General features: G+C 59.2%; 3 protein-coding genes across 3 annotated transcripts; all 3 read left to right on the forward strand.

Annotated features, from left to right (window-relative positions):
* Positions 1–1,470: 1,470 nt before the first annotated feature.
* Positions 1,471–5,059, forward strand: LOC115498494 (Fc receptor-like protein 4). Its single transcript, XM_072918353.1, has 9 exons — positions 1,471–1,573; positions 2,165–2,185; positions 2,276–2,506; positions 2,781–3,047; positions 3,659–3,946; positions 4,030–4,113; positions 4,505–4,526; positions 4,614–4,693; positions 4,783–5,059. Exons 1-9 carry the CDS (start codon positions 1,525–1,527, stop codon positions 4,890–4,892), a joined length of 1,152 nt encoding a protein of 383 aa, XP_072774454.1. The 5' UTR covers positions 1,471–1,524; the 3' UTR covers positions 4,893–5,059.
* A 3,924-nt stretch (positions 5,060–8,983) lies between these two features.
* LOC140680645 (low affinity immunoglobulin gamma Fc region receptor III-A-like) lies at positions 8,984–14,331 on the forward strand. Its single transcript, XM_072918615.1, has 9 exons — positions 8,984–9,086; positions 9,678–9,698; positions 9,789–10,019; positions 10,295–10,558; positions 11,171–11,458; positions 11,542–11,625; positions 12,017–12,038; positions 12,126–12,205; positions 12,292–14,331. Exons 1-9 carry the CDS (start codon positions 9,038–9,040, stop codon positions 12,399–12,401), a joined length of 1,149 nt encoding a protein of 382 aa, XP_072774716.1. The 5' UTR covers positions 8,984–9,037; the 3' UTR covers positions 12,402–14,331.
* Positions 14,332–20,611: 6,280 nt separating this feature from the next.
* Positions 20,612–24,201, forward strand: LOC140680650 (Fc receptor-like protein 4). The gene is made up of 9 exons (XM_072918617.1): positions 20,612–20,714; positions 21,306–21,326; positions 21,417–21,647; positions 21,922–22,188; positions 22,801–23,088; positions 23,172–23,255; positions 23,647–23,668; positions 23,756–23,835; positions 23,925–24,201. Exons 1-9 carry the CDS (start codon positions 20,666–20,668, stop codon positions 24,032–24,034), a joined length of 1,152 nt encoding a protein of 383 aa, XP_072774718.1. The 5' UTR covers positions 20,612–20,665; the 3' UTR covers positions 24,035–24,201.
* The last annotated feature ends 3,184 nt before the right edge of the window (positions 24,202–27,385 follow it).

Raw genomic sequence — 27,385 nt, forward strand, 5'->3', positions numbered from 1 at the left:
AAAGGCCCTTGCAGAGCCACTGCTTGGGCTCCCTTTCGGTTTTGTGCTTCTTGCAAGGCTGAGCAAACCACAGCCAGGCCATTTCCCCCACAGAATTCTCACCTCTGCAGCAGCTCTAAAGCTGCCAGAATCAAAGCCAAGGGGGTGGGGGGGACCCTCATGTCCTGGCTGCCACCTGGGGCCGGCCAGAGCAGGGCTGGGCAGTGGCCACCCCTGTGCAGTGGGGCTGGGCCATGGCCACCCCTGTGCAGTGGGGCTGGGCCATGGCTGGGCTCCAGTATTGGACTGACAGGGGAGCCCAGGATGTGCCATCCCCAGAAACAGGCACCCGGGCAGGAATGTGCAGGGACATTTCTGGAAGTGCCAAACCCACGACAGGACACCCCCCATGCCAGGATGTGTCACCCCTGGACTGGATTTCCCCGAAACAAGGACCTCCCAGGACAGGACTCCCCTGGTTTTCCCCCCAGACATAACCCCCTTCCCTTTCCCATCGGACTCTCAGCACAGCCTCTTCCTTCTTGTCCAGGAAAAAGACAGTGAAAGTGTTGAGGGGCACAGCCCAGCACCTCCATCCCCCACAGACTCTCCACCCTTCCCTGCACCCCCCACACCCCATTTTCCCCCTCCCTTGGGTCCCCCCAAACCGTTCCCTGCTTAGGTGCTCCCCAGGATTGCTGAGCCGGAAACCAGTGGTGAGGAGACATGGCACAAAAGTGAGGAAAATAAGGGAAAAACAGGAAGAGAGGAAAAAGTCAAGGGCAGGGGCAGGCACAGAGGCAGAGCAATCCAGGACCCCCATGTGATGCCTGCCCAGGAAATGATCACCCCACGGGGGCTGTGCTGGGCCCTGTGTCACCCCAAATTCCATGAAGGAGCTGTGACCCCGTGCCCACTCAGCCACTGCCCATCCCTGGCACCCCCATTCCCCTGCGACCGCAACCATGGCATCCCCATTCCTTTTGTCCCCCCTTCCTTGTGGCCCCAATCCTCAGGACTGCAATTCCACAGGATCTCCATTCCCAAGGAGCCCCATCCTGGTAATTCCAGCCCCTGGGATCCCCCCTTCCCTTGGGGACATTGATTCTCCCAGTACCCCCATTCTCACAGGGCCCCCCTTTCCCTTGACACCCCGATCCCTTTCACCCCCATTCCATGGTCATAGATCCCTGGAGGCCACGTTATTCTGGTGCACTCACCCCCAAGTCTGAGTCCATCCAACCCTTGGGATCCCCATTCCCCTGGGACCCCATCCCTGGGCACCCCATTCCCCTGGACATCCATCCTTGGCTCCCTACACTGCCTCAGTCTCCAAATTCTGGCAACATCTTGTCCACACCATGTCCCACCATCACCCCCATGTCCCACCCTGTCCCCACCCTGCCCCCATCCTGTGGCCACCCTGCCCCCACCAAGGGCCACCTACACGTGGGGACGAGCCGTGGCCTCGCTTCCTTCCCCTTCATCCGAAGAGCCGCCAGCCAGGGCAGCGGTGGCCACAGCAGGCGGGGACAGCCAGTCCACATGGCTGGGGACACCGGGATGGCCGGGAAGGTGGCACTGCTCCTGTGGGGTGAGTGCCCCGGGCACGGGCCTGGCAGCCGGGGATGGGCCCTGGTGAGACAGAGACCGGTGGGGAGGGGGCACAGGGGGGCTGCGGGGTCCCCTGAGGTCCCCAAGGCCAGCAGAGCATTCGACTCCAGTGTGACCAGAGTTGTGGGGTGGCTGTGGGCAGAGCAACAGAGGGATAGTGATGTTGGGACAGGGATGTGGCAGAAGGAACCTTGGGACTAGGGCAGCTGTGGGGAGAGGGACAGGAGAATACGGATGCAGGGACAGGGACAAGGGCCACATGCCATGAGGATGGGCCATGGGGACAGGTGCCACCAGAGTGGGATGGTGGGCATAGGGCCATGGGGATGTGGCTGTGCAGACAGGTGTTGTAGGGCTGGTGGAGGTGACCTGTGCAAACATGGGCTGTCCACAGTGTCCCCGTGTCTTGCCTCAGACAAGGGTGACTGAGGTGTCCCTGTACTCAAGACCTCCATGCTCTACCAGTGTTCCCATGGGGACAGTTTGAGGACAGCCCCCACACCACATGCCCCCAGATGGTGCTGTCCCTGCAGGGCCACCCCCACCCAGCCCTGTCCTTTCTCCCTTCCAGCCCAGACCCTCGGCCTCGCTGGTGAGTCCTCGGAGGATGCCATGTCCCCTCACCTCACTGTCCCCAGCCCCTTGGTGGCCCTGGCAGGCTGGTGTGCCCTGTCACCCACAGGTGCCCAGACCACCCAGCTCCTCGTGGAGCCCCCCTGGAGGCCAGCAGTGCTGTGGGACCGGGTGACACTGACCTGCCAGGGCTCGGGGACCGCCGGTGCCACCACCTGGTACAAGGACGGGCAGCGCTGGGGGCAGCAGGGACACGATCACATCACTGTCACCGAGAGTGGCACCTACACGTGTGACAGACCCGGCAGTGGGCACAGCCGCCATGTGAAAGTCTTAGATGGTGAGGGGAGTTTGGGAGTTCCCGACCTGGCACCTGTGAGGACCTCTGGCCCTCTGCATGGGCTCTGTTCCGTGGGTGACCTTCTTGGTATGGCCAGAGCCCATCTGTTGCACATGGGGACTTCCAGAGCATCCCATTGTGGGATCCCCTAGTTCCCACCCCCGTGTTGGGAACTGGGGACCCCTGGTGCCCTAGGTGTGACCAATAGAGAGGTCCCAGTGACATCGGGAACCTCCAGAGCTCTGTGATGAGACAGCACCCCTCTGCCTCCCAGACCAGCTGGTGCTGCAGGTGCCGACACGGACACTGCTGGAGGGAGACACGGTGACATTGCGCTGCCGGTACAGGCAGGGCAACCCGGTCAGCTCGGTGTTCTTCTACCATGAGAAGAAGGAATTGGGGGAGTTCCAAAATGGGACCGAGCTGTTCCTGTCCCATCTGCAGCTGCACCACAGCGGCCGCTACCGCTGCAGGGGCTGGGTGAACTCCAGGGTAGCACAGGGATGGGAGGATTCGGCACCGGTGACAGTGACAGTGCACGGTGAGCACCCCACAGCCGCCACCCCAACAGCCCCACAGCTCTTCCCCAGGAACTGGGGGTCACCAGCCCCACCAGCGCCCATTTCCTGCCCTGAGCCCTTCCCTGTGCCAGTGCTGGAAGTTCCCCCCTAGTCCACTGAGGGGTCCCCCCGACTCTCAGCTGCCTCAGCACCCCCAGCCCCCTGCGACCCCGAGCCCCCCTCCTGCACGTGTTCTACCGGGACGGGCAGGTGGTGGGGGTCCCGCAGGGGTCCCCACAGTTGCTGGTACCCGCCGTGGGGGTCTCCCACTCGGGGAATTACAGCTGCGAGGTGCGCTCTGAGGGAGGGGCTGTGCAGAAGAGCAGTGCCTGGCTACGCATCACGGTGCGCAGTGAGTGCGGGGATGGGCACGGGGAGCCCCCACAGACTCCCTGGGTCCCTCCCTGGGCACCTCCTTGTCCCCCAGACACATTTCTTGGGTCCCCCCACTTCTGCCCCATGTCCCCACTCACCCCTTTATGTTCTGACCCCATTCCTGACATCCCCCTTCCCACCCATACCCCCATCCCTATCCCCCCACACCAGCTGCCAGCCCCTCGCTTTGACCTCAGCCCTGTCTGTGTCCCCGCAGTGCCCGTGGCCAATGCCACCATCACCCTCAGTCCCCTGGCACACCAGGTGCGCGCAGGGGACCCCGTGACCCTGCGCTGCTCGGTGCAGGTGGGCTCAGCCCCTGTCACCTTCGCCTGGCGGCACAACGGGCAGGAGGTGGCCCAGGGTCCCCTCCTGGAGCTTGGGGACGTCAATGTGGGACATTCGGGCACCTACCAGTGCGTGGCCACCAACCAGCTGGACAGTCACCAGGCACTCAGCCCAGAGCTAGTCCTGACTGTGACATCACGGGGACACATGGACCCCGGTGAGGTCACACAGGGTCACCAGGGAGTGCATGATTCCTGGGGTGATGGGTGATCTTGATGTGTCCCACTCTGTTTCTTGCAGTGGTTGCAGGGATTCGTTGGGCCCTTTTGTTCCTGGTCCTGCTCGTGGGTGTCATTGTGGCCTGGCACCGGTGGCACCGAGTGGGTGAGAGACAATGGAGGGACGGGAGTCCCATGGACAGTAGAGGCCCCCAGAATTGGGGAACAATAGGGTGGCACCCAGAACTGTGACCTTGGCTGAGAATCCTGCAGGCTTTTGGGAAGTGCTGGCGGGTCCTGCAGGGATGTTGGGGGTTCTTCCAGAGGCCCTGGAGGCATTTGGCAGGGGTGGAGGGGGCGGTCTCTGTCCCTGCCGGGCTTTGGGTTCTTGAAGATCAGTTGGTCAGGGACACTGGGGAGGTTCATGAATTCTGGGGGGCTTCAGGGACGCTTCGGAGTCCAGTGGGAAATTGAGAGTCCAGTGGGGGTTCAGGAGTCCTGAGAGGGGTCAGGACCCCGGCGACCCCACAGTCACCCCTCCCCTCTTTCCTCTGCAGCTGCCAGGAAGCACCAGGAAAGGTGAGTGAGTGTCTCCAGCCATGAGTCCCCTTTTACCCCCACCCCACAGCTCTCCATTCCCTCCCACACATCTCTTTATCCCCACAGGCCCTCCCCGGAGCCCCTGGCCACTCCAGAGGAGGGGGAAATTCTGTACACCCATGTTGTGAGCACCAAACAGGCACAGCGTGAGAACAGTGGGGGGGGGGGGGACAGTGACATGTCACCCAGTGGTGTCATCCCCCACCTTGGTCCCCACAACCTGTGTCTCTTGCAGGGCCCTCTTGCATCACCGTTCCCCAAGAACGCCAGGTGACCTACATGGAGCTGCTGGGACTCCACGGGCGACCATGTGAGACCAGTGACATCAATGAGATTGTGTTGTGACACTGGGGGGCACTGGGGGGGCACTGGGGGTCCCCACCCATGGGCACCCACACATGTGTGTGCTACCTCTAAAAACTGCTCCTCCTCCTCTCCGTGGAGACACAAAGATCTTAAAGGGCTGAGAGAAGAACAATTTCCTGAAATAACAAGAGAGAACAAAACCAAAAGCAACAGTACCATGATTCAGAATCCAAAGGGCCAAAAAGTAAGAATTTCCAAGGAAAGCCCCAAAAGGGAACAAACCACAGATGCTGCCTCCCATCACATTTCCTCCAGAGGAACCTGTCAGCGCCCTGGATCTTCCTTGCTCTGATGGCCAATGCAGCCTTCAGGAGGCCCTGGATTCTCTTGTCCCCTGTCCCAATCCCCTCCTCTGCCATGTTCCCCACCTGAGGACGTCATAAAGGCCCTGTGGGGGTTCTGCAGCCTCCCCCTTTCCCAGGGCAGTCAGGATCAGGCCACGGCACAAGATGGGGTGTCAAAGACAGGAAAAGTTTGATGTCTGGAGACATTTTGGAACACCTGTCTGTGGCAGAGGCGTATCAGGCCTTGCTTTGGTGAGACAGGGGCCCCATCTGTCCATCAGTCTGTCAGCCATTGAGCACTGGGGACCGTGTGACACTCTGCCAAAACAGCTCCTGAGTGGCCAGGTGACCAGAATTGCCAGCTGGGGAGAGGGCCCTTGGTGGCCCAACTGGCTTAAAAGGCAGAGTATGAGGTGGCCAAGTCCCTGACCCTATTTCTTCTTGGGGTGTCTGTCCCTTCCACGCTGAAATCCAGGAGTAATCATGCCTCTTGCTTTACAAGAGATATGTCTGCCAAGGAAAGTGGGAACCCTGCTGGAATAAGAAGACCCATCTCTAAAACTTTTTAAAATTCAAAACTGATGAGGTTACCATGCAGAAGTGCAGAAAAAGAATAACAGGTCTTTATTGAGAAATTTATCAACCAGAACAGAATAAACAACTCAAACCCAGAACTTTCCCTCCCGCTCAGGGCTCTTTGTTCGTCTTTGGTGCAGTTATGGCCACAGCCAGCAGGGGGCGCTGCAGGGAGCCCTCCCGGCCAGCAGGGGGCGCTGCAGGGAGCGCTCCCGGCCAGCAGGGGGCGCTGCAGGGAGCGCTCCCGGCCAGCAGGGGGCGCCCCGCTCGAGCTCGATCCCTCAGGGCCAAGGGCGGCCTGGGCCGGGAGGGAGGAGGGGAAATCGCTCCTTTTGCAAACTCACCGGCACCGATCGGTCCCGGCACCACCACCGGCAGCAGGCAGAAGTCACCATGGCAGTGGTTTGGATCCCAGTGCCCACTGGCAGCGTAGCAGTGTCCCGGGGCCTGGCACATGCTCTGGGCAGAGCCCGCAACCGCTCTCCATGATCCCGGATGGAAGGAAGGCAGCACCTGTCCTCAGGCAGGTCTCAGGCCCACAAAAGCCCCTCTGGTTCCTTTACACCACAATTCCTGCAAACCTTCAGCCTTTAACTCCATTTTCCTCCTTCAGCCCTGGCACAGCAGCTCTGGGAATCTTGAGCTGCCCTGGGGTGGGGCAGAGCCCTGTCTATTCCCTGTGCCCTGTGCAGGTGAGAAGGGCCAGGATGGAGCAGCTCTGGGGAGACCTGGAATCCAGACAGGGTCACTCCCCACAACCCCACCACGGCCATGGGATGTTGGAACTCAAAATGTCCCTCAGACATTTTTGGAGGTTCCAGGCCCAGGTGAGAAGCATTTGAGACCCTGGCAGGCAGCTGGAAACAGCTGTGATTTTGAGTTTGAGCCATGGAATGAGTTACCAACTTTGAAGGTGGAACAAGCAGTCACAAAGGGTTAGATGGTATAGTAGAAGTAGTTACAAAGTAGAGAGAAGAATTTTTTAGTATTGTACAGGGGGATTTTAGCACCTGTACAGGGGGGTTTTTACTTTGTACATAGGGATCAGAAGTTTTAAGATGGACGAATGTAGTCCGGTCCTGTTCCTCCTCTTTCTCCTTCCTTACCTCCGTGTTCTTGATGATGTTGGCACTTCTGCATTGGTTTAGAGTAGAAAAGCACCATTTAATATAGGTAGTAGGTATTGGGGGAAAACTGTAAACATTTATCGCGTAATGTACCATATAAAAGAGAGCAGCAGCCCTGGGCAGGGGGAGAGAAGAAGAAGTCGGGAGTCAGAGAGGGTGTCAGGGGTGTGTGTGCCTTTGCCTGAGCTGCTGAGCAAACCACAGCAGTCTGAGAAGAAAATCTTTTAGATAACTTGCAATAAACTGCCTTGAGACCAAGCAACAAGAGACTACTGAGCCTTTCTTTGGAAGCACGGGTTGGAGGAGGGATTTTTCCACCACACGGAGCCGCGAACCAGGCTTGGGCTCCGTCAATGGGACACAGCCACTGCTCGATAATTCCACACAACTCCCTCTTGCTGGGGAGCTGAGCCAAACCCCAAATATTCTTCCCAGGATGTTCCATGGGTCTGCAAGTTTGAGACAGAAAGGAGGAGGGACCTGGTCAGGTTGTTGTGCAAAATGTTTTTGTCTTTGAAGGTTTTTGAAACTCAGACCCTTGCTGCAAGGGACAACATGATCAATTGCTGCATTTCCAGACTGGTTCCCCTGCAGCTGCCCCTGCAGGGGGAGTTTCCAGCCAGCCCTGCCCTGAAAACCATCAAAGGCCCTTGCAGAGCCACTGCTTGGGCTCCCTTTCGGTTTTGTGCTTCTTGCAGGGCTGAGCAAACCACAGCCAGGCCATTTCCGCTCACAGAATTCTCACCTCTGCAGCAGCTCTAAAGCTGCCAGAATCAAAGCCAAGGGGGTGGGGGGGACCCTCATGTCCTGGCTGCCACCTGGGGCCGGCCAGAGCAGGGCTGGGCAGTGGCCACCCCTGTGCAGTGGGGCTGGGCCATGGCTGGGCTCCAGCCTTGGACTGACAGGGGAGCCCAGGATGTGCCATCCCCAGAAACAGGCACCCGGGCAGGAATGTGCAGGGACATTTCTGGAAGTGCCAAACCTACGACAGGACCCCCCCCCATGCCAGGTTGTGTCACCCCTGGACTGGATTTCCCCGAAACAAGGACCTCCCAGGACAGGACTCCCCTGGTTTTCCCCCCAGACATAACCCCCTTCCCTTTCCCATCGGACTCTCAGCACAGCCTCTTCCTTCTTGTCCAGGAAAAAGACAGTGAAAGTGTTGAGGGGCACAGCCCAGCACCTCCATCCCCCACAGACTCTCCACCCTTCCCTGCACCCCCCACACCCCACTTTTCCCCTCCATTGGGTCCCCCCTACCTGTTCCCTGCTCAGGTGCTCCCTGGGATTGCTGAGCCGGAAACCAGTGGTGAGGAGACATGGCACAAAAGTGAGGAAAATAAGGGAAAAACAGGAAGAGAGGAAAAAGTCAAGGGCAGGGGCAGGCACAGAGGCAGAGCTACCCAGGACCCCCATGTGAGGCCTGCCCAGGAAATGAGCACCCCACGGGGGCTGTGCTGGGCCCTGTGTCACCCCAAATTCCATGAAGGAGCTGTGACCCCGTGCCCACTCAGCCACTGCCCATCCCTGGCACCCCCATTCCCCTGCAACCGCAACCATGGCATCCCCATTCCTTTTGTCCCCCCTTCCCTGTGGCCCCAATACTCAGGACTGCAATTCCACAGGATCTCCATTCCCAAGGAGCCCCATCCTGGTAATTCCAGGCCCTGGGATCCCCCCTTCCCTTGGGGACATTGATTCTCCCAGTACCCCCATTCTCACAGGGCCCCCCTTTCCCTTGACACCCCGATCCCTTTCACCCCATTCCATGGTCATAGATCCCTGGAGGCCACGTTGTTCTGGTGCACTCACCCCCAAGTCTGAGTCCATCCAACCCTTGGGATCCCCATTCCCCTGGGACCCCATCCCTGGGCACCCCATTCCCCTGGACATCCATCCTTGGCTCCCTACACTGCCTCAGTCTCCAAATTCTGCCAACACCACGTCTCCACCATGTCCCACCATCACCCCCATGTCCCACCAGGTCCCCACCCTGCCCCCATCCTGTGGCCACCCTGCCCCCACCAAGGGCCACCTACACGTGGGGACGAGCCGTGGCCTCGCTTCCTTCCCCTTCATCCGAAGAGCCGCCAGCCAGGGCAGCGGTGGCCACAGCAGGCGGGGACAGCCAGTCCACATGGCTGGGGACACCGGGATGGCCGGGAAGGTGGCACTGCTCCTGTGGGGTGAGTGCCCCGGGCACGGGCCTGGCAGCCGGGGATGGGCCCTGGTGAGACAGAGACCGGTGGGGAGGGGGCACAGGGGGGCTGCGGGGTCCCCTGAGGTCCCCAAGGCCAGCAGGGCATTTGACTCCAGTGTGACCAGAGTTGTGGGGTGGCTGTGGGCAGAGCAACAGAGGGATAGTGATGTTGGGACAGGGATGTGGCAGAAGGAACCTTGGGACTAGGGCAGCTGTGGGGAGAGGGACAGGAGAATACGGATGCAGGGACAGGGACAAGGGCCACATGCCATGAGGATGGGCCATGGGGACAGGTGCCACCAGAGTGGGATGGTGGGCATAGGGCCATGGGGATGTGGCTGTGCAGACAGGTGTTGTAGGGCTGGTGGAGGTGACCTGTGCAAACATGGGCTGTCCACAGTGTCCCCGTGTCTTGCCTCAGACAAGGGTGACTGAGGTGTCCCTGTACTCAAGACCTCCATGCTCTACCAGTGTTCCCATGGGGACAGTTTGAGGACAGCCCCAACACCACATGCCCCCAGATGGTGCTGTCCCTGCAGGGCCACCCCCACCCAGCCCTGTCCTTTCTCCCTTCCAGCCCAGACCCTCGGCCTCGCTGGTGAGTCCTCGGAGGATGCCATGTCCCCTCACCTCACTGTCCCCAGCCCCTTGGTGGCCCTGGCAGGCTGGTGTGCCCTGTCACCCACAGGTGCCCAGACCACCCAGCTCCTCGTGGAGCCCCCCTGGAGGCCAGCAGTGCTGTGGGACCGGGTGACACTGACCTGCCAGGGCTCGGGGACCGCCGGTGCCACCACCTGGTACAAGGACGGGCAGCGCTGGGGGCAGCAGGGACACGATCACATCACTGTCACCGAGAGTGGCACCTACACGTGTGACAGACCCAGCAGTGGGCACAGCCGCCATGTGAAAGTCTTAGATGGTGAGGGGAGTTTGGGAGTTCCCGACCTGGCACCTGTGAGGACCTCTGGCCCTCTGCATGGGCTCTGTTCCGTGGGTGACCTTCTTGGTAGGGCCAGAGCCCATCTGTTGCACATGGGGACTTCCAGAGCATCCCATTGTGGGATCCCCTAGTTCCCACCCCCCGTGTTGGGAACTGGGGACCCCTGGTGCCCGAGGTGTGACCAAGAGAGAGGTCCCAGTGACATCGGGAACCTCCAGAGCTCTGTGATGAGACAGCACCCCTCTGCCTCCCAGACCAGCTGGTGCTGCAGGTGCCGACACGGACGCTGCTGGAGGGAGACACGGTGACATTGCGCTGCCGGTGCAGGCAGGGCAACCCGGTCAGCTCGGTGTTCTTCTACCATGAGGAGAAGGAATTGGAGTTCCAAAATGGGACCGAGGTGTTCCTGTCCCATCTGCAGCTGCACCACAGCGGCCGCTACCGCTGCAGGGGCTGGGTGAACTCCAGGGTAGCACAGGGATGGGAGGATTCGGCACCGGTGACAGTGACAGTGCACGGTGAGCACCCCACAGCCGCCACCCCAACAGCCCCACAGCTCTTCCCCAGGAACTGGGGGTCACCAGCCCCACCAGCGCCCATTTCCTGCCCTGAGCCCTTCCCTGTGCCAGTGCTGGAAGTTCCCCCCGAGTCCACTGAGGGGTCCCCCCTGACTCTCAGCTGCCTCAGCACCCCCAGCCCCCTGCGACCCCGAGCCCCCCTCCTGCACGTGTTCTACCGGGATGGGCAGGTGGTGGGGGTCCCGCAGGGGTCCCCACAGCTGCTGGTACCCGCCGTGGGGGTCTCCCACTCGGGGAATTACAGCTGCGAGGTGCGCTCTGAGGGAGGGGCTGTGCAGAAGAGCAGTGCCTGGCTACGCGTCACGGTGCGCAGTGAGTGCGGGGATGGGCACGGGGAGCCCCCACAGACTCCCTGGGTCCCTCCCTGGGCACCTCCTTGTCCCCCAGACACATTTCTTGGGTCCCCCCACTTCTGCCCCATGTCCCCACTCACCCCTTTATGTTCTGACCCCATTCCTGACATCCCCCTTCCCACCCATACCCCCGTCCCTATCCCCCCACACCAGCTGCCAGCCCCTCGCTGTGACCTCAGCCCTGTCTGTGTCCCCGCAGTGCCCGTGGCCAATGCCACCATCACCCTCAGTCCCCTGGCACACCAGGTGCGCGCAGGGGACCCCGTGACCCTGCGCTGCTCGGTGCAGGTGGGCTCAGCCCCTGTCACCTTCACCTGGCGGCACAACGGGCAGGAGGTGGCCCAGGGTCCCCTCCTGGAGCTTGGGGACGTCAATGTGGGACATTCGGGCACCTACCAGTGCGTGGCCGCCAACCAGCTGGACAGTCACCAGGCACTCAGCCCAGAGCTAGTCCTGACTGTGACATCACAGGGACACATGGACCCCGGTGAGGTCACACAGGGTCACCAGGGAGTGCATGATTCCTGGGGTGATGGGTGATCCTGATGTGTCCCACTCTGTTTCTTGCAGTGGTTGCAGGGATTGGTTGGGCCCTTTTGTTCCTGGTCCTGCTCGTGGGTGTCATTGTGGCCTGGCACCGGTGGCACCGAGTGGGTGAGAGACAATGGAGGGACGGGAGTCCCATGGACAGTAGAGGCCCCCAGAATTGGGGAACAATAGGGCGGCACCCAGAACTGTGACCTTGGCTGAGAATCCTGCAGGCTTTTGGGAACTGCTGGCGGGTCCTGCAGGGATGTTGGGGGTTCTTCCAGAGGCCCTGGAGGCATTTGGCAGGGGTGGAGGGGGCGGTCTCTGTCCCTGCCGGGCTTTGGGTTCTTGAGGATCAGTTGGTCAGGGACACTGGGGAGGTTCATGAATTCTGGGGGGCTTCAGGGATGCTTCGGAGTCCAGTGGGAAATCGAGGGTCCAGTGGGGGTTCAGGAGTCCTGAGAGGAATCAGGACCGTGGGGACCCCACAGTCACCCCTCCCCTCTTTCCTCTGCAGCTGCCAGGAAGCACCAGGAAAGGTGAGTGAGTGTCTCCAGCCATGAGTCCCCTTTTACCCCCACCCCACAGCTCTCCATTCCCTCCCACACATCTCTTTATCCCCACAGGCCCTCCCCGGAGCCCCTGGCCACTCCAGAGGAGGGGGAAATTCTGTACACCCATGTTGTGAGCACCAAACAGGCACAGCGTGAGAACAGTGGGGGGGGGGACAGTGACATGTCACCCAGTGGTGTCATCCCCCACCTTGGTCCCCACAACCTGTGTCTCTTGCAGGGCCCTCTTGCATCACCGTTCCCCAAGAACGCCAGGTGACCTACACGGAGCTGCCGGGACTCCACGGGCGACCATGTGAGACCAGTGACATCAATGAGATTGTGTTGTGACACTGGGGGGCACTGGGGGGGCACTGGGGGTCCCCACTCATGGGCACCCACACATGTGTGTGCTACCTCTAAAAACTGCTCCTCCTCCTCTCCGTGGAGACACAAAGATCTTAAAGGGCTGAGAGAAGAACAATTTCCTGAAATACCAAGAGAGAACAAAACCAAAAGCAACAGTACCGTGATTCAGAATCCAAAGGGCCAAAAAGTAAGAATTTCCAAGGAAAGCCCCAAAAGGGAACAAACCACAGATGCTGCCTCCCATCACATTTCCTCCAGAGGAACCTGTCAGGGCGCTGGATCTTCCTTGCTCTGATGGCCAATGCAGCCTTCAGGAGGCCCTGGATTCTCTTGTCCCCTGTCCCAATCCCCTCCTCTGCCATGTTCCCCACCTGAGGATGTCATAAAGGCCCTGTGGGGGTTCCGCAGCCTCCCCCTTTCCCAGGGCAGTCAGGATCAGGCCACGGCACAAGATGGGGTGTCAAAGACAGGAAAAGTTTGATGTCTGGAGACATTTTGGAACACCTGTCTGTGGCAGAGGCGTATCAGGCCTTGCTTTGGGGAGACAGGGGCCCCATCTGTCCATCAGTCTGTCAGCCATTGAGCACTGGGGACTGTGTGACACTCTGCCAAACCAGCTCTTGAGTGGCCAGGTGACCAGAATTGCCAGCTGGGGAGAGGGCCCTTGGTGGCCCAACTGGCTTAAAAGGCAGAGTGTGAGGTGGCCAAGTCCCTGACCCTATCTCTTCTTGGGGTGTCTGTCCCTTCCACGCTGAAATCCAGGAGTAATCATGCCTCTTGGTTTACAAGAGATATGTCTGCCAAGGAAAGTGGGAACCCTGCTAGAATAAGGAGACCCATCTCTAAAACTTTTTTAAATTCAAAACTGATGAGGTTACCATGTAAAAGTGCAGAAAAAGAATAACAGCTCTTTACTGAGAAATTTATCAACCAGAACAGAACAAACAACTCAAACCCAGAACTTTCCCTCCCGCTCAGGGCTCTTTGTTCGTCTTTGGTGCAGTTATGCCCACAGCCAGCAGGGGGCGCTGCAGGGAGCGCTCCCGGCCAGCAGGGGGCGCTGCAGGGAATGTGCCCGGCCAGCAGGGGGCGCTGCAGGGAGCGCTGCCGGCCAGCAGGGGGCGCTGCAGGGAGCGCTCCCGGCCAGCAGGGGGCGCTGCAGGGAGCGCTCCCGGCCAGCAGGGGGCGCCCCGCTCGAGCTCGATCCCTCAGGGCCAAGGGCGGCCTGGGCCGGGAGGGAGGAGGGGAAATCGCTCCTTTTGCAAACTCACCGGCACCAATCGGTCCCGCCACCACCACCGGCAGCAGGCAGAAGTCACCATGGCAGTGGTTTGGATCCCAGTGCCCACTGGCAGCGTAGCAGTGTCCCGGGGCCTGGCACATGCTCTGGGCAGAGCCCGCAACCGCTCTCCATGATCCCGGATGGAAGGAAGGCAGCACCTGTCCTCAGGCAGGTCTCAGGCCCACAAAAGCCCCTCTGGTGCCTTTACACCACAATTCCTGCAAACCTTCAGCCTTTAACTCCATTTTCCTCCTTCAGCCCTGGCACAGCAGCTCTGGGAATGTTGAGCTGCCCTTGGGTGGGGCAGAGCCCTGTCTATTCCCCGTGCCCTGTGCAGGTGAGGAGGGCCGGGATGGAGCAGCTCTGGGGAGACCTGGAATCCAGACAGGGTGTGGTAGATAGGGACAGGCGAACGGAAGATCCCGGGTTGTGATGGAAAGAAAGACCCTTCCCCCTTCTCCCTGCTTCACGTTAACTATTACCCCCAGAACAAGTAACCACACCTAACCCAGTAGTTTTCCACTCCCGACTAACCCTAGAGACCCTACAACCCCCCTCTGACGTAGCAAAGTCCCCCAAGACTATTTAAACCCATGAGATAAGATAATAAAGGCTTTCGACCGTCCACCACACTGGTGTCAGCGTGTGTCGTTAGCCCGAGTAGCCCGGACTAGGCCGGGCTGCCGTGCTGCTCCTTGCAACCAGGTCACTGTTGCCTCCCCTGAAGGCAACATATCTGGTGCCGAAACCCGGGAAGAGAAATTCGCTCGGGTAGCGGGAGTACACCTGGACAAGGGTAGCGGCCGGAGCGGTCAGACTGTATCTTGGTGCAGGGAGACGTCCCAGGACCCGCGAGCGTCATGGACGCCATTGCCAGGGTCGTAAGTGTGATTCAGAAGCAATGGGGTATCGAGTGTAAGCTCAAAGACTTTTATCTTGCTATAGCAAGGCTGCTTGAGCTTGGGGCGACTGAACGCCCAGTGGATGTTCTGCATCCGGAAATATGGGAAAAATGCACAGCCACGCTGGCCGAGGACAGGAAATCCTCAGGCAGTGGCAAAAGCCTTAAGGCGTGGGGCAAAGTAGAGAAAGCCCTGCGCAGAGCAATAGAAGAGCAGGAGACGTGGAGCGCGGCACGTACGTGTTTATTAGATAGACCCGGGCTCGGGGTGGGGGCGGGAGCACAGACCACCCCTGAAGACGATCCGCCCTATAGCGGGGATCCGGGGGGGGCCGGCGTGTCACCGCCCTACCCGGGCCAGAGCCCAATCCCCACCGCGGAAACCTCCCAGAAATCCGCGGTTTCCCCGTCCGTCTCACCGCTGCCGGTCAGTGACCCGTCGCTGGAGGTGCAGCAGCGTGCGCAATGCTTTTGGCGGGGCTGGCGAGGGAAGCCAGAGACGCAGAAACGGCGTCTTGGGAGGAGATCCTAACCACGTCGCCACCCTACTCCTTTGAAAATGGCGCTGGCAGCCAAGGAGAGGGGCGGGGCGCAGCCGGTCTCGGCGCGAAAAGCCGGAAAGCGCGCGATTTCAGGGACGCGCGTGCGCGAGGGAAAGAGGAGGAGAGCGGCAGAGGGCACGGAGCCAATTGGCAGCCGTGCCTGACGCCGCTACCAATTAAGGGAGAGACCTCCCCCTGCGGGAGGCAGGGCAAGCCGGGGGGGCGGGAGCGGCGCCACCCCCGCGGGGAGGAGCGAGCTCGGAGCCGGACAAAAAGGCACCGAGCCCCGGAAATGCGCCGGCATTCGACTTCCGACTCAGAGTCCAGCAGCAGCTCCGCCAGCTCGGAAGAGCTGACGAGAACCAGCCAGAACTCTGAGTCGGAGGAAACAGAGCCAACGCGATTTAAGACAAAACCGAGTAAAGCTCTAAGCCGCACCGAAAAACAACTACAATACAAACCAGCCAAGTTTACCAGCTGGGGAGAAACATCCTGTTGGGGTTGCGGGAGGAAAGGGCATCTCATTAAGGAATGCGGGTCCCGGCCCCAGGGAAATGGGAAAGGGAGGCGGGGTGCGGACCGCACCCAGCCTCCTCCCACCACGAATACAAGGCGGTCCATCTATGCCAACCCCCAGTGGGGCGGGGAGCCCTCATACCCCATACCCCCACAGGAGGCAGCCAGCTTCATACCCCCGCCAGCAACACAATTGCAGAGTCTCGCAACACAGCCTGCGGTACCTTCGTACCCACTACCACCGCAAGCAGCGCCTGTGCTGCAGGGTCAGCAGGGGACACCCCAGAACGGGACCCCTGGGTGGCCCTGGCCATGAAAATAGGGAAAGAGCCCCTGAGGGTGTGGGGGACATGCCGCCTTTATGGCAGTCAGGACCCCCACGTAACAGGGCTTCAGTTTTGGGCAGACACAGGAGCAGACTGCTCGATCTTTCCCCAAGCACTGTGGCCTCGACACTGGCTATGCAAAGAAGTCCCTCCAGTGAACGGAGTGGGAGGGCTGTCCCAAACTTAGAAAAGCACCCAATTGGTAGCTATAACGCTTCATACAAAAAAGGGACCAGAACAAACAGTAGCAATCCACCCCTACATCTTGCAAAACTCTCCACCCCTGATAGGAAGGGACATCCTTGCTATGTTAGGAGTCATAATTACAAATTTATAATGAGGGCCACTGCCACACACCCACTGCTGCCAATAAAACTGACCTTCAGAACAAACTAATGAAAAGCTGTGAGTTTCGGTTTGCAGGACATGCTCGTGGACCGTCCCCGTGACGCGTACACCCCTTCTCCAGAGGGAGATGACAGACCACCAAGCCGCCAGACAAAACCCGAGAGTCCCACACCGGTGGGACCCAGACATGCACAGTGTTTCTGTGCGATTTTGCTGTTGGGGCTGGTGGCCGGGGGGCAAGCCGACCCAGACCACTACCCTCATCAGCCATTTAGGTGGGTCATGCAACATCTTTCAAGTGACAAGGTGTTCAAAGAGGTCACCACAGCGAACACCCCATCCTTCGTGTTCCACGTAGCCAACCTGTTTAGAAGCTACCTTTCTAACCCTAAACGAAACCAAACCGAACCTGACTAACTCCTGTTGGCTTTGCTATGATGGTAAACCCCCTTTCTACGAAGGCATTGCTTTAGACACCCCCTTCGGTTACTCCACAGCCAGTGCCCCCCACCAGTGCAGATGGGACACTCCCCGCAGAGGAATCACCCTGAGTCAAATCACAGGACAGGGCAGATGTTTTGGCAATGCAACTTTAGCAAAGCAGAAAGGCAACTTCTTCACTAAAGTTGTCAAGCCCAACAGAAAAACCAATAAGTGGGTGGTCCCATCCGCATCTGGGATGTGGGTTTGCCAGAGATCCAGAGTGAGTCCTTGTGTGTCCCTTGCCAAATTTAATGACTCTATCGACTTCTTTGTCAGAGTTTTGATTATTCCTAGGGTCCTGTACCACTCAGACGAAGAGATATACCATCTTCTCGAAGAACCTAACAGACTCCACAAAAGAGAAATCATCACAGCTATAACTATCGCAATGCTGCTCGGCCTGGGAGCAGCTGGCACAGCCACGGGTGTCTCAGCCATCGCAACCCAACAGCACGGACTCTCTCAGCTGCAAATGACCATCGACGAGGACCTGCAGAGGATCGAGAAATCCATCTCCTATCTAGAGAAATCAGTCTCTTCACTTTCAGAAGTAGTTTTACAAAATAGACGAGGACTGGACCTCTTGTTCATGCAACAAGGAGGACTGTGTGCAGCCTTGAAAGAGGAATGCTGCTTTTATGCAGATCATACGGGAGTCGTTAAAGACTCCATGGCAGAACTCCGAGACAGACTGGCTCAGAGAAAGAGAGACAGGGAAACCCAACAGAGCTGGTTTGAATCCTGGTTCAATCGATCACCTTGGCTCACCACTTTAATTTCTGCCCTGGTAGGTCCACTGGCAATACTGCTTTTAGCTGTTACCATAGGACCATGCCTGCTGAACAAACTAGTCTCGTTTGTTCAGGCCTGTCTAGAACGGGCGAACATTCTGTTCGTAGACCAGCGACAAATGCTGTAGACCAAAAACTGCAAACACAGTCAGTGGCAAAAGCCTTCGAGACTCGCCTTGCAAAAATTACTCAGGTTTACCAAACCACCTTTTCCTTACCAAGTTACGAGTTTGTACCGCATTTCAGTGCTTATATCTACAACTACCTCAATTTATTTATGATAAGGAGGGGGGAGATGCGGTAGATAGGGACAGGCGAATGGAAAATCCCGGGTTGTGACGGAAAAAAAGACCCTTCCCCCTTCTCCCTGCTTCACGTTAACTATTAACCCCAGAACATGTAACCACACCTAACCCAGTAGTTTTCCACTCCCGACTAACCCTAGGGTCCCCACAACCCCCCTCTGACGTAGCAAAGTCCCCCAAGACTATTTAAACCCATGAGATAAGATAATAAAGGCTTTCGACCGTCCACCACACTGGTGTCAGCGTGTGTCGTTAGCCCGAGTAGCCCGGACAGGCCAGGCTGCCGTGCTGCTCCTTGCAACCAGGTCGCCGTTGCCTCCCCTGAAGGCAACAACAGGGTCACTCCCCACAACCCCACCACGGCCATGGGATGTTGGAACTCAAAATGTCCCTCAGACATTTTTGGAGGTTCCAGGCCCAGGTCAGAAGCATTTGAGACCCTGGCAGGCAGCTGGAAACAGCTGTGATTTTGAGTTTGAGCCATGGAAGGAGTTACCAACTTTGAAGGTGGAACAAGCAGTCACAGAGGGTTAGATGGTATAGTAGAAGTAGTTACAAAGTAGAGAGAAGAATTTTTTAGTATTGTACAGGGGGGTTTTAGCACCTGAACAGGGGGGTTTTTACATTTTACATGGAGGTCAGAAGTTTTAAGATGGAGGAATGAAGGCCGGTCCTGTTCCTCCTCTTTCTTCTTCCTTACCTCCATGTTCTTGATGATGTTGGCACTTCTGCATTGGTTTAGAGTAGAAAAGCACCATTTAATATGGGTAGTAGGTATTGGGGAAAACTGTAAACATTTATCGCGTGATGTACCATATAAAAGATAGCAGCAGCCCTGGGCAGGGGGAGAGAAGAAGAAGTCAGGAGTCAGAGAGGGTGTCAGGGGTGTGTGTGCCTCTGCCTGAGCGGCTGAGCAAACCACAGCAGTCTGAGAAGAAAATCTTTTAGATAACTTGCACTAAACTGCCATGAGACCAAGCAACAAGAGACTACTGAGCCTTTCTTTGGAAGCATGGTTTGGAGGAGGGATTTTTCCACCACACGGAGCCGCGAACCAGGCTTGGGCTCCGTCAATGGGACACAGCCACTGCTCGATAATTCCACACAACTCCCTCTTGTTGGGGAGCTGAGCCAAATATTCTTCCCAGGATGTTCCACAGGTCTGCAAGTTTGAGACGGGAAGGAGGAGGGGCCTGGTCAGGTTGTTGTGCAAAATGTTTTTGTCTTTGCAGGGTTTTTGGAACTCAGACCCTTGCTGCAAGGGACAACATGATCAATTGCTGCATTTCCAGACTGGTTCCCCCAAAGCTGCCCCTGCAGGGGGGGTTTCCAGCCAGCCCTGCCCTGAAAACCATCAAAGGCCCTTGCAGAGCCACTGCTTGGGCTCCCTTTCGGTTTTGTGCTTCTTGCAAGGCTGAGCAAACCACAGCCAGGCCATTTCCGCTCACAGAATTCTCACCTCTGCAGCAGCTCTAAAGCTGCCAGAATCAAACCCAAGGGGGAGGGGGGGACCCTCAGGTCCTGGCTGCCACCTGGGGCCGGCCAGAGCAGGGCTGGGCAGTGGCCACCCCTGTGCAGTGGGGCTGGGCCATGGCTGGGCTCCAGCCTTGGATGGCCACTGGCTTCAAGGAGCAGGAGTTTGGGAGCTCCTTCGTGCCCGGGGCTCCATTCCAGAGCTGCTCTTTCTAGTTCAAATCCTGCATGATGAGCAGGAATGAGAAGCCTGGAACAGGATTTCTTCCAAAACCCAATAAACTTCTTTCTGCTGCACGAGAGAGAAAGTGAAAGTGTTGAGGGGGCACAGCTCCACACCCTCCTCACCCTTCCCTGGACCCCCCACACCCCATTTTCCCCCTCCCTTGGGTCCCCCCAAACTGTTCCCTGCTTAGGTGCTCCCCAGGATTGCTGAGCTGGGAACCGGTGGTGAAGGGACATGGCACAAAAGTGAGGAAAATAGGGAACAAAGAGAAAGAGAGGAAAAAGTCAAGGGCAGGGGAGGGCACAGAGGCAGAGCAATCAAGGACCCCTATGTGATGCCTGCCCAGGAAATGAGCACCCCACGGGGGCTGTGCTGGGCCCTGTGTCACCCCAAATTCCATGAAGGAGCTGTGACCCCGTGCCCACTCAGCCACTGCCCATCCCTGGCACCCCCATTCCCCTGCGACCACAACCATGGCATCCCCATTCCTTTTGTCCCCCCTTCCCTGTGGCCCCAGTCCTCAGGACTGCAATTCCGCAGGATCTCCATTCCCAAGGAGCCCCATCCTGGTAATTCCAGCCCCTGGGATCCCCCCTTCCCTTGGGGACATTGATTCTCCCAGTACCCCCATTCTCACAGGGCCCCCCTTTCCCTTGACACCCCGATCCCTTTCACCCCCATTCCATGGTCATAGATCCCTGGAGGCCACGTTGTTCTGGTGCACTCACCCCCAAGTCTGAGTCCATCCAACCCTTGGGATCCCCATTCCCCTGGGACCCCATCCCTGGGCACCCCATTCCCCTGGACATCCATCCTTGGCTCCCTACACTGCCTCAGTCTCCAAATTCTGGCAACATCTTGTCCACACCATGTCCCACCATCACCCCCATGTCCCACCAGGTCCCCACCCTGCCCCCATCCTGTGGCCACCCTGCCCCCACCAAGGGCCACCTACACGTGGGGACGAGCCGTGGCCTCGCTTCCTTCCCCTTCATCCGAAGAGCCGCCAGCCAGGGCAGCGGTGGCCACAGCAGGCGGGGACAGCCAGTCCACATGGCTGGGGACACCGGGATGGCCGGGAAGGTGGCACTGCTCCTGTGGGGTGAGTGCCCCGGGCACGGGCCTGACAGCCGGGGATGGGCCCTGGTGAGACAGAGACCGGTGGGGAGGGGGCACAGGGGGGCTGCGGGGTCCCCTGAGGTCCCCAAGGCCAGCAGGGCATTCGACTCCAGTGTGACCAGAGTTGTGGGGTGGCTGTGGGCAGAGCAACAGAGGGATAGTGATGTTGGGACAGGGATGTGGCAGAAGGAACCTTGGGACTCGGGCAGCTGTGGGGAGAGGGACAGGAGAATACGGATGCAGGGACAGGGACAAGGGCCACATGCCATGAGGATGGGCCATGGGGACAGGTGCCACCAGAGTGGGATGGTGGGCATAGGGCCATGGGGATGTGGCTGTGCAGACAGGTGTTGTAGGGCTGGTGGAGGTGACCTGTGGAAACATGGGCTGTCCACAGTGTCCCCGTGTCTTGCCTCAGACAAGGGTGACTGAGGTGTCCCTGTACTCAAGACCTCCATGCTCTACCAGTGTTCCCATGGGGACATCTTGAGGACAGCCCCCACACCACATGCCCCCAGATTGTGCTGTCCCTGCAGGGCCACCCCCACCCAGCCCTGTCCTTTCTCCCTTCCAGCCCAGACCCTCGGCCTCGCTGGTGAGTCCTCGGAGGATGCCATGTCCCCTCACCTCACTGTCCCCAGCCCCTTGGTGGCCCTGGCAGGCTGGTGTGCCCTGTCACCCACAGGTGCCCAGACCACCCAGCTCCTCGTGGAGCCCCCCTGGAGGCCAGCAGTGCTGTGGGACCGGGTGACACTGACCTGCCAGGGCTTGGGAACTGCCAATGCCACCACCTGGTACAAGGACGGGCAGCGCTGGGGGCAGCAGGGACACGATCACATCACTGTCACCGAGAGTGGCACCTACACGTGTGACAGACCCGGCAGTGGGCACAGCCGCCATGTGAAAGTCTTAGATGGTGAGGGGAGTTTGGGAGTTCCCGACCTGGCACCTGTGAGGACCTCTGGCCCTCTGCATGGGCTCTGTTCCGTGGGTGACCTTCTTGGTATGGCCAGAGCCCATCTGTTGCACATGGGGACTTCCAGAGCATCCCATTGTGGGATCCCCTAGTTCCCACCCCCGTGTTGGGAACTGGGGACCCCTGGTGCCCTAGGTGTGACCAATAGAGAGGTCCCAGTGACATCGGGAACCTCCAGAGCTCTGTGATGAGACAGCACCCCTCTGCCTCCCAGACCAGCTGGTGCTGCAGGTGCCGACACGGACACTGCTGGAGGGAGACACGGTGACATTGCGCTGCCGGTGCAGGCAGGGCAACCCGGTCAGCTCGGTGTTCTTCTACCATGAGGAGAAGGAATTGGTGGAGTTCCAAAATGGGACCGAGCTGTTCCTGTCCCATCTGCAGCTGCACCACAGCGGCCGCTACCGCTGCAGGGGCTGGGTGAACTCCAGGGTAGCACAGGGATGGGAGGATTCGGCACCAGTGACAGTGACAGTGCACGGTGAGCACCCCACAGCCGCCACCCCAACAGCCCCACAGCTCTTCCCCAGGAACTGGGGGTCACCAGCCCCACCAGCGCCCATTTCCTGCCCTGAGCCCTTCCCTGTGCCAGTGCTGGAAGTTCCCCCCGAGCCCACTGAGGGGTCCCCCCTGACTCTCAGCTGCCTCAGCACCCCCAGCCCCCTGTGGCCCTGAGCCCCCCTCCTGCACGTGTTCTACCGGGACGGGCAGGTGGTGGGGGTCCCGCAGGGGTCCCCACAGCTGCTGGTACCCGCCGTGGGGGTCTCCCACTTGGGGAATTACAGCTGCGAGGTGCGCTCTGAGGGAGGGGCTGTGCAGAAGAGCAGTGCCTGGCTACGCATCATGGTGCGCAGTGAGTGCGGGGATGGGCACGGGGAGCCCCCACAGACTCCCTGGGTCCCTCCCTGGGCACCTCCTTGTCCCCCAGACACATTTCTTGGGTCCCCCCACTTCTGCCCCATGTCCCCACTCACCCCTTTATGTTCTGACCCCATTCCTGACATCCCCCTTCCCACCCATACCCCCATCCCTATCCCCCCACACCAGCTGCCAGCCCCTCGCTTTGACCTCAGCCCTGTCTGTGTCCCCGCAGTGCCCGTGGCCAATGCCACCATCACCCTCAGTCCCCTGGCACACCAGGTGCGCGCAGGGGACCCCGTGACCCTGCGCTGCTCGGTGCAGGTGGGCTCAGCCCCTGTCACCTTCGCCTGGCGGCACAACGGGCAGGAGGTGGCCCAGGGTCCCCTCCTGGAGCTTGGGGACGTCAATGTGGGACATTCGGGCACCTACCAGTGCGTGGCCGCCAACCAGCTGGACAGTCACCAGGCACTCAGCCCAGAGCTAGTCCTGACTGTGACATCACAGGGACACATGGACACCGGTGAGGTCACACAGGGTCACCAGGGAGTGCATGATTCCTGGGGTGATGGGTGATCTTGATGTGTCCCACTCTGTTTCTTGCAGTGGTTGCAGGGATTCGTTGGGCCCTTTTGTTCCTGGTCCTGCTCGTGGGTGTCATTGTGGCCTGGCACCGGTGGCACCGAGTGGGTGAGAGACAATGGAGGGACGGGAGTCCCATGGACAGTAGAGGCCCCCAGAATTGGGGAACAATAGGGTGGCACCCAGAACTGTGACCTTGGCTGAGAATCCTGCAGGCTTTTGGGAAGTGCTGGCGGGTCCTGCAGGGATGTTGGGGGTTCTTCCAGAGGCCCTGGAGGCATTTGGCAGGGGTGGAGGGGGCGGTCTCTGTCCCTGCCGGGCTTTGGGTTCTTGAAGATCAGTTGGTCAGGGACACTGGGGAGGTTCATGAATTCTGGGGGGCTTCAGGGACGCTTCGGAGTCCAGTGGGAAATTGAGAGTCCAGTGGGGGTTCAGGAGTCCTGAGAGGGGTCAGGACCCCGGCGACCCCACAGTCACCCCTCCCCTCTTTCCTCTGCAGCTGCCAGGAAGCACCAGGAAAGGTGAGTGAGTGTCTCCAGCCATGAGTCCCCTTTTACCCCCACCCCACAGCTCTCCATTCCCTCCCACACATCTCTTTATCCCCACAGGCCCTCCCCGGAGCCCCTGGCCACTCCAGAGGAGGGGGAAATTCTGTACACCCATGTTGTGAGCACCAAACAGGCACAGCGTGAGAACAGTGGGGGGGGGGGGGACAGTGACATGTCACCCAGTGGTGTCATCCCCCACCTTGGTCCCCACAACCTGTGTCTCTTGCAGGGCCCTCTTGCATCACCGTTCCCCAAGAACGCCAGGTGACCTACACGGAGCTGCTGGGACTCCACGGGCGACCATGTGAGACCAGTGACATCAATGAGATTGTGTTGTGACACTGGGGGGCACTGGGGGGGCACTGGGGGTCCCCACCCATGGGCACCCACACATGTGTGTGCTACCTCTAAAAACTGCTCCTCCTCCTCTCCGTGGAGACACAAAGATCTTAAAGGGCTGAGAGAAGAACAATTTCCTGAAATAACAAGAGAGAACAAAACCAAAAGCAACAGTACCATGATTCAGAATCCAAAGGGCCAAAAAGTAAGAATTTCCAAGGAAAGCCCCAAAAGGGAACAAACCACAGATGCTGCCTCCCATCACATTTCCTCCAGAGGAACCTGTCAGCGCCCTGGATCTTCCTTGCTCTGATGGCCAATGCAGCCTTCAGGAGGCCCTGGATTCTCTTGTCCCCTGTCCCAATCCCCTCCTCTGCCATGTTCCCCACCTGAGGATGTCATAAAGGCCCTGTGGGGGTTCCGCAGCCTCCCCCTTTCCCAGGGCAGTCAGGATCAGGCCACGGCACAAGATGGGGTGTCAAAGACAGGAAAAGTTTGATGTCTGGAGACATTTTGGAACACCTGTCTGTGGCAGAGGCGTATCAGGCCTTGCTTTGGTGAGACAGGGGCCCCATCTGTCCATCAGTCTGTCAGCCATTGAGCACTGGGGACTGTGTGACACTCTGCCAAACCAGCTCCTGAGTGGCCAGGTGACCAGAATTGCCAGCTGGGGAGAGGGCCCTTGGTGGCCCAACTGGCTTAAAAGGCAGAGTATGAGGTGGCCAAGTCCCTGACCCTATTTCTTCTTGGGGTGTCTGTCCCTTCCACGCTGAAATCCAGGAGTAATCATGCCTCTTGGTTTACAAGAGATATGTCTGCCAAGGAAAGTGGGAACCCTGCTGGAATAAGAAGGCCCATCTCTAAAACTTTTTTAAATTCAAAACTGATGAGGTTACCATGTAAAAGTGCAGAAAAAGAATAACAGCTCTTTACTGAGAAATGTATCAACCAGAACAGAACAAACAACTCAAACCCAGAACTTTCCCTCCCGCTCAGGGCTCTTTGTTCGTCTTTGGTGCAGTTATGGCCACAGCCAGCAGGGGGCGCCGCAGGGAGCGCTCCCGGCCAGCAGGGGGCGCCCCGCTCGAGCTCGATCCCTCAGGGCCAAGGGCGGCCTGGGCCGGGAGGGAGGAGGGGAAATCGCTCCTTTTGCAAACTCACCGGCACCAATCGGTCCCGGCACCACCACCGGCAGCAGGCAGAAGTCACCATGGCAGTGGTTTGGATCCCAGTGCCCACTGGCAGCATAGCAGTGTTCCGGGGCCAGACACATGCTCTGGGCAGAGCCCGCAACCGCTCTCCATGATCCCGGATGGAAGGAAGGCAGCACCTGTCCCCAGGCAGGTCTCAGGCCCACAAAAGCCCCTCTGGTTCCTTTACACCACAATTCCTGCAAACCCTCAGCCTTTAACTCCATTTTCCTCCTTCAGCCCTGGCACAGCAGCTCTGGGAATGTTGAGCTGCCCTTGGGTGGGGCAGAGCCCTGTCTATTCCCCGTGCCCTGTGCAGGTGAGGAGGGCCGGGATGGAGCAGCTCTGGGGAGACCTGGAATCCAGACAGGGTGTGGTAGATAGGGACAGGCGAACGGAAGATCCCGGGTTGTGATGGAAAGAAAGACCCTTCCCCCTTCTCCCTGCTTCACGTTAACTATTAACCCCAGAACATGTAACCACACCTAACCCAGTAGTTTTCCACTCCCAACTAACCCTAGGGACCCTACAACCCCCCTCTGACGTAGCAAAGTCCCCCAAGACTATTTAAACCCATGAGATAAGATAATAAACGCTTTCGACCGTCCACCACACTGGTGTCTGCGTGTGTCGTTAGTCCGAGTAGCCCGGGTGAGGCCGGGCTGCCGTGCTGCTCCTTGCAACCAGGTCACCATTGCCTCCCCTGAAGGCAACATATCTGGTGCCGAAACCCGGGAAGAGAAATTTGCTCGGGTAGCGGGAGTACACCTGGACAAGGGCAGCGGCCGGAGCGGTCAGACCGTATCTTGGCGCAGGGAGACGTCCCAGGACCCGCAAGCATCATGGACGCCATCGCCAGGGTCGTAAGTGCGATTCAGAAGCAATGGGGTATCGAGTGTAAGCTCAAAGACTTTTATCTTGCCATAGCAAGGCTGCTTGAGCTTGGGGCGACTGAACGCCCAGTGGATGTTCTGCATCTGGAAATATGGGAAAAATGCACAGCCACGCTGGCCGAGGACACGAAATCCTCAGGCAGTGGCAAGAGCCTTAAGGCGTGGGGCAAAGTAGAGAAAGCCCTGCGCAGAGCAGTAGAGGAGCAGGAGACGTGGAGCGCGGCGCGTACGTGTTTATTAGTTAGACCCGGGCTCGGGGTGGGGGCAGGAGCGTAGACCGCCCCTGAGGACGATCCGCCCGGGAACGGAGACCCGGGGGGGCCCGGCGCATCACCGCCCTACCCGGGCCAGAGCCCAATCCCCACCGCGGAAACCTCCCAGAAATCCGCGGCTTCCCCGTCCATCCCGCCGCCGGTCAGTGACCCGTTGCCGGAGGTGCAGCAGCGCGCGCAATGCTTTTGGCAGGGGCTGGCGAGGGAAGCCAGAGACGCAGAAACCGCGGCTCGGGTGGAGATCCTAACCACGCCGCCACCTTACTCCTTTGAAAATGGCGCTGGCAGCCAAGGAGAGGGGCGGGGCGCGGGCGGTCTCGGCGCGAAAAGCCGGAAGGCGCGCGATTTCAGGGACGCACGTGCGCGGGAGAAAGACGAGGAGAGCGGCAGAGGGCACGGAGCCAATCGGCAGCTGTGCCTGAGGCTGCTACCATTTAAGGGAGAGACCTCCCTCTGCAAAAGGCAGGGCAAGCCTGGGGGGCGAGAGCGGCGCCACCCCCGCGGGGAGGAGCGAGCTCGGAGCCGGACAAAAAGGCACCGAGCCCCGGAAATGCGCCGGCATTCGACTTCCGACTCGGAGTCCGGCAGCAGCTCCGCCAGCTCGGAAGAGCTGACGGGAACCAGCTAGAACTCTGAGACGGAGGAAACAGAGCCAACGCGATTTAAGACAAAACCGAGTAAAGCTCTAAGCCGCACCGAAAAACAACTACAATACAAACCAGCCAAGTTTACCAGCTGGGGAGAAACATCCTGTTGGGGCTGCGGGAGAAAAGGGCATCTCGCCAAGGAATGCGGGTCCCGGCCCCAGGGAAACGGGAAAGGGAGGGGGGGTGCGGACCACACTCAGCCTCCTCCCGCCGCGAATACAAGGTGGTCCATCTATGCCAACCCCCGGTGGGGCGGGGAGCCCTCATACCCCATACCCCCACAGGAGGCAGCCAGCTTCATACCCCCGCCAGTGACACAATTGCAGAGTTTCGCGACACACCTTGCGGT

Source organism: Taeniopygia guttata, chromosome 25, assembly GCF_048771995.1.
Source record: "Taeniopygia guttata chromosome 25, bTaeGut7.mat, whole genome shotgun sequence".
Classification (NCBI taxonomy): Eukaryota; Metazoa; Chordata; class Aves; order Passeriformes; family Estrildidae; genus Taeniopygia; species Taeniopygia guttata.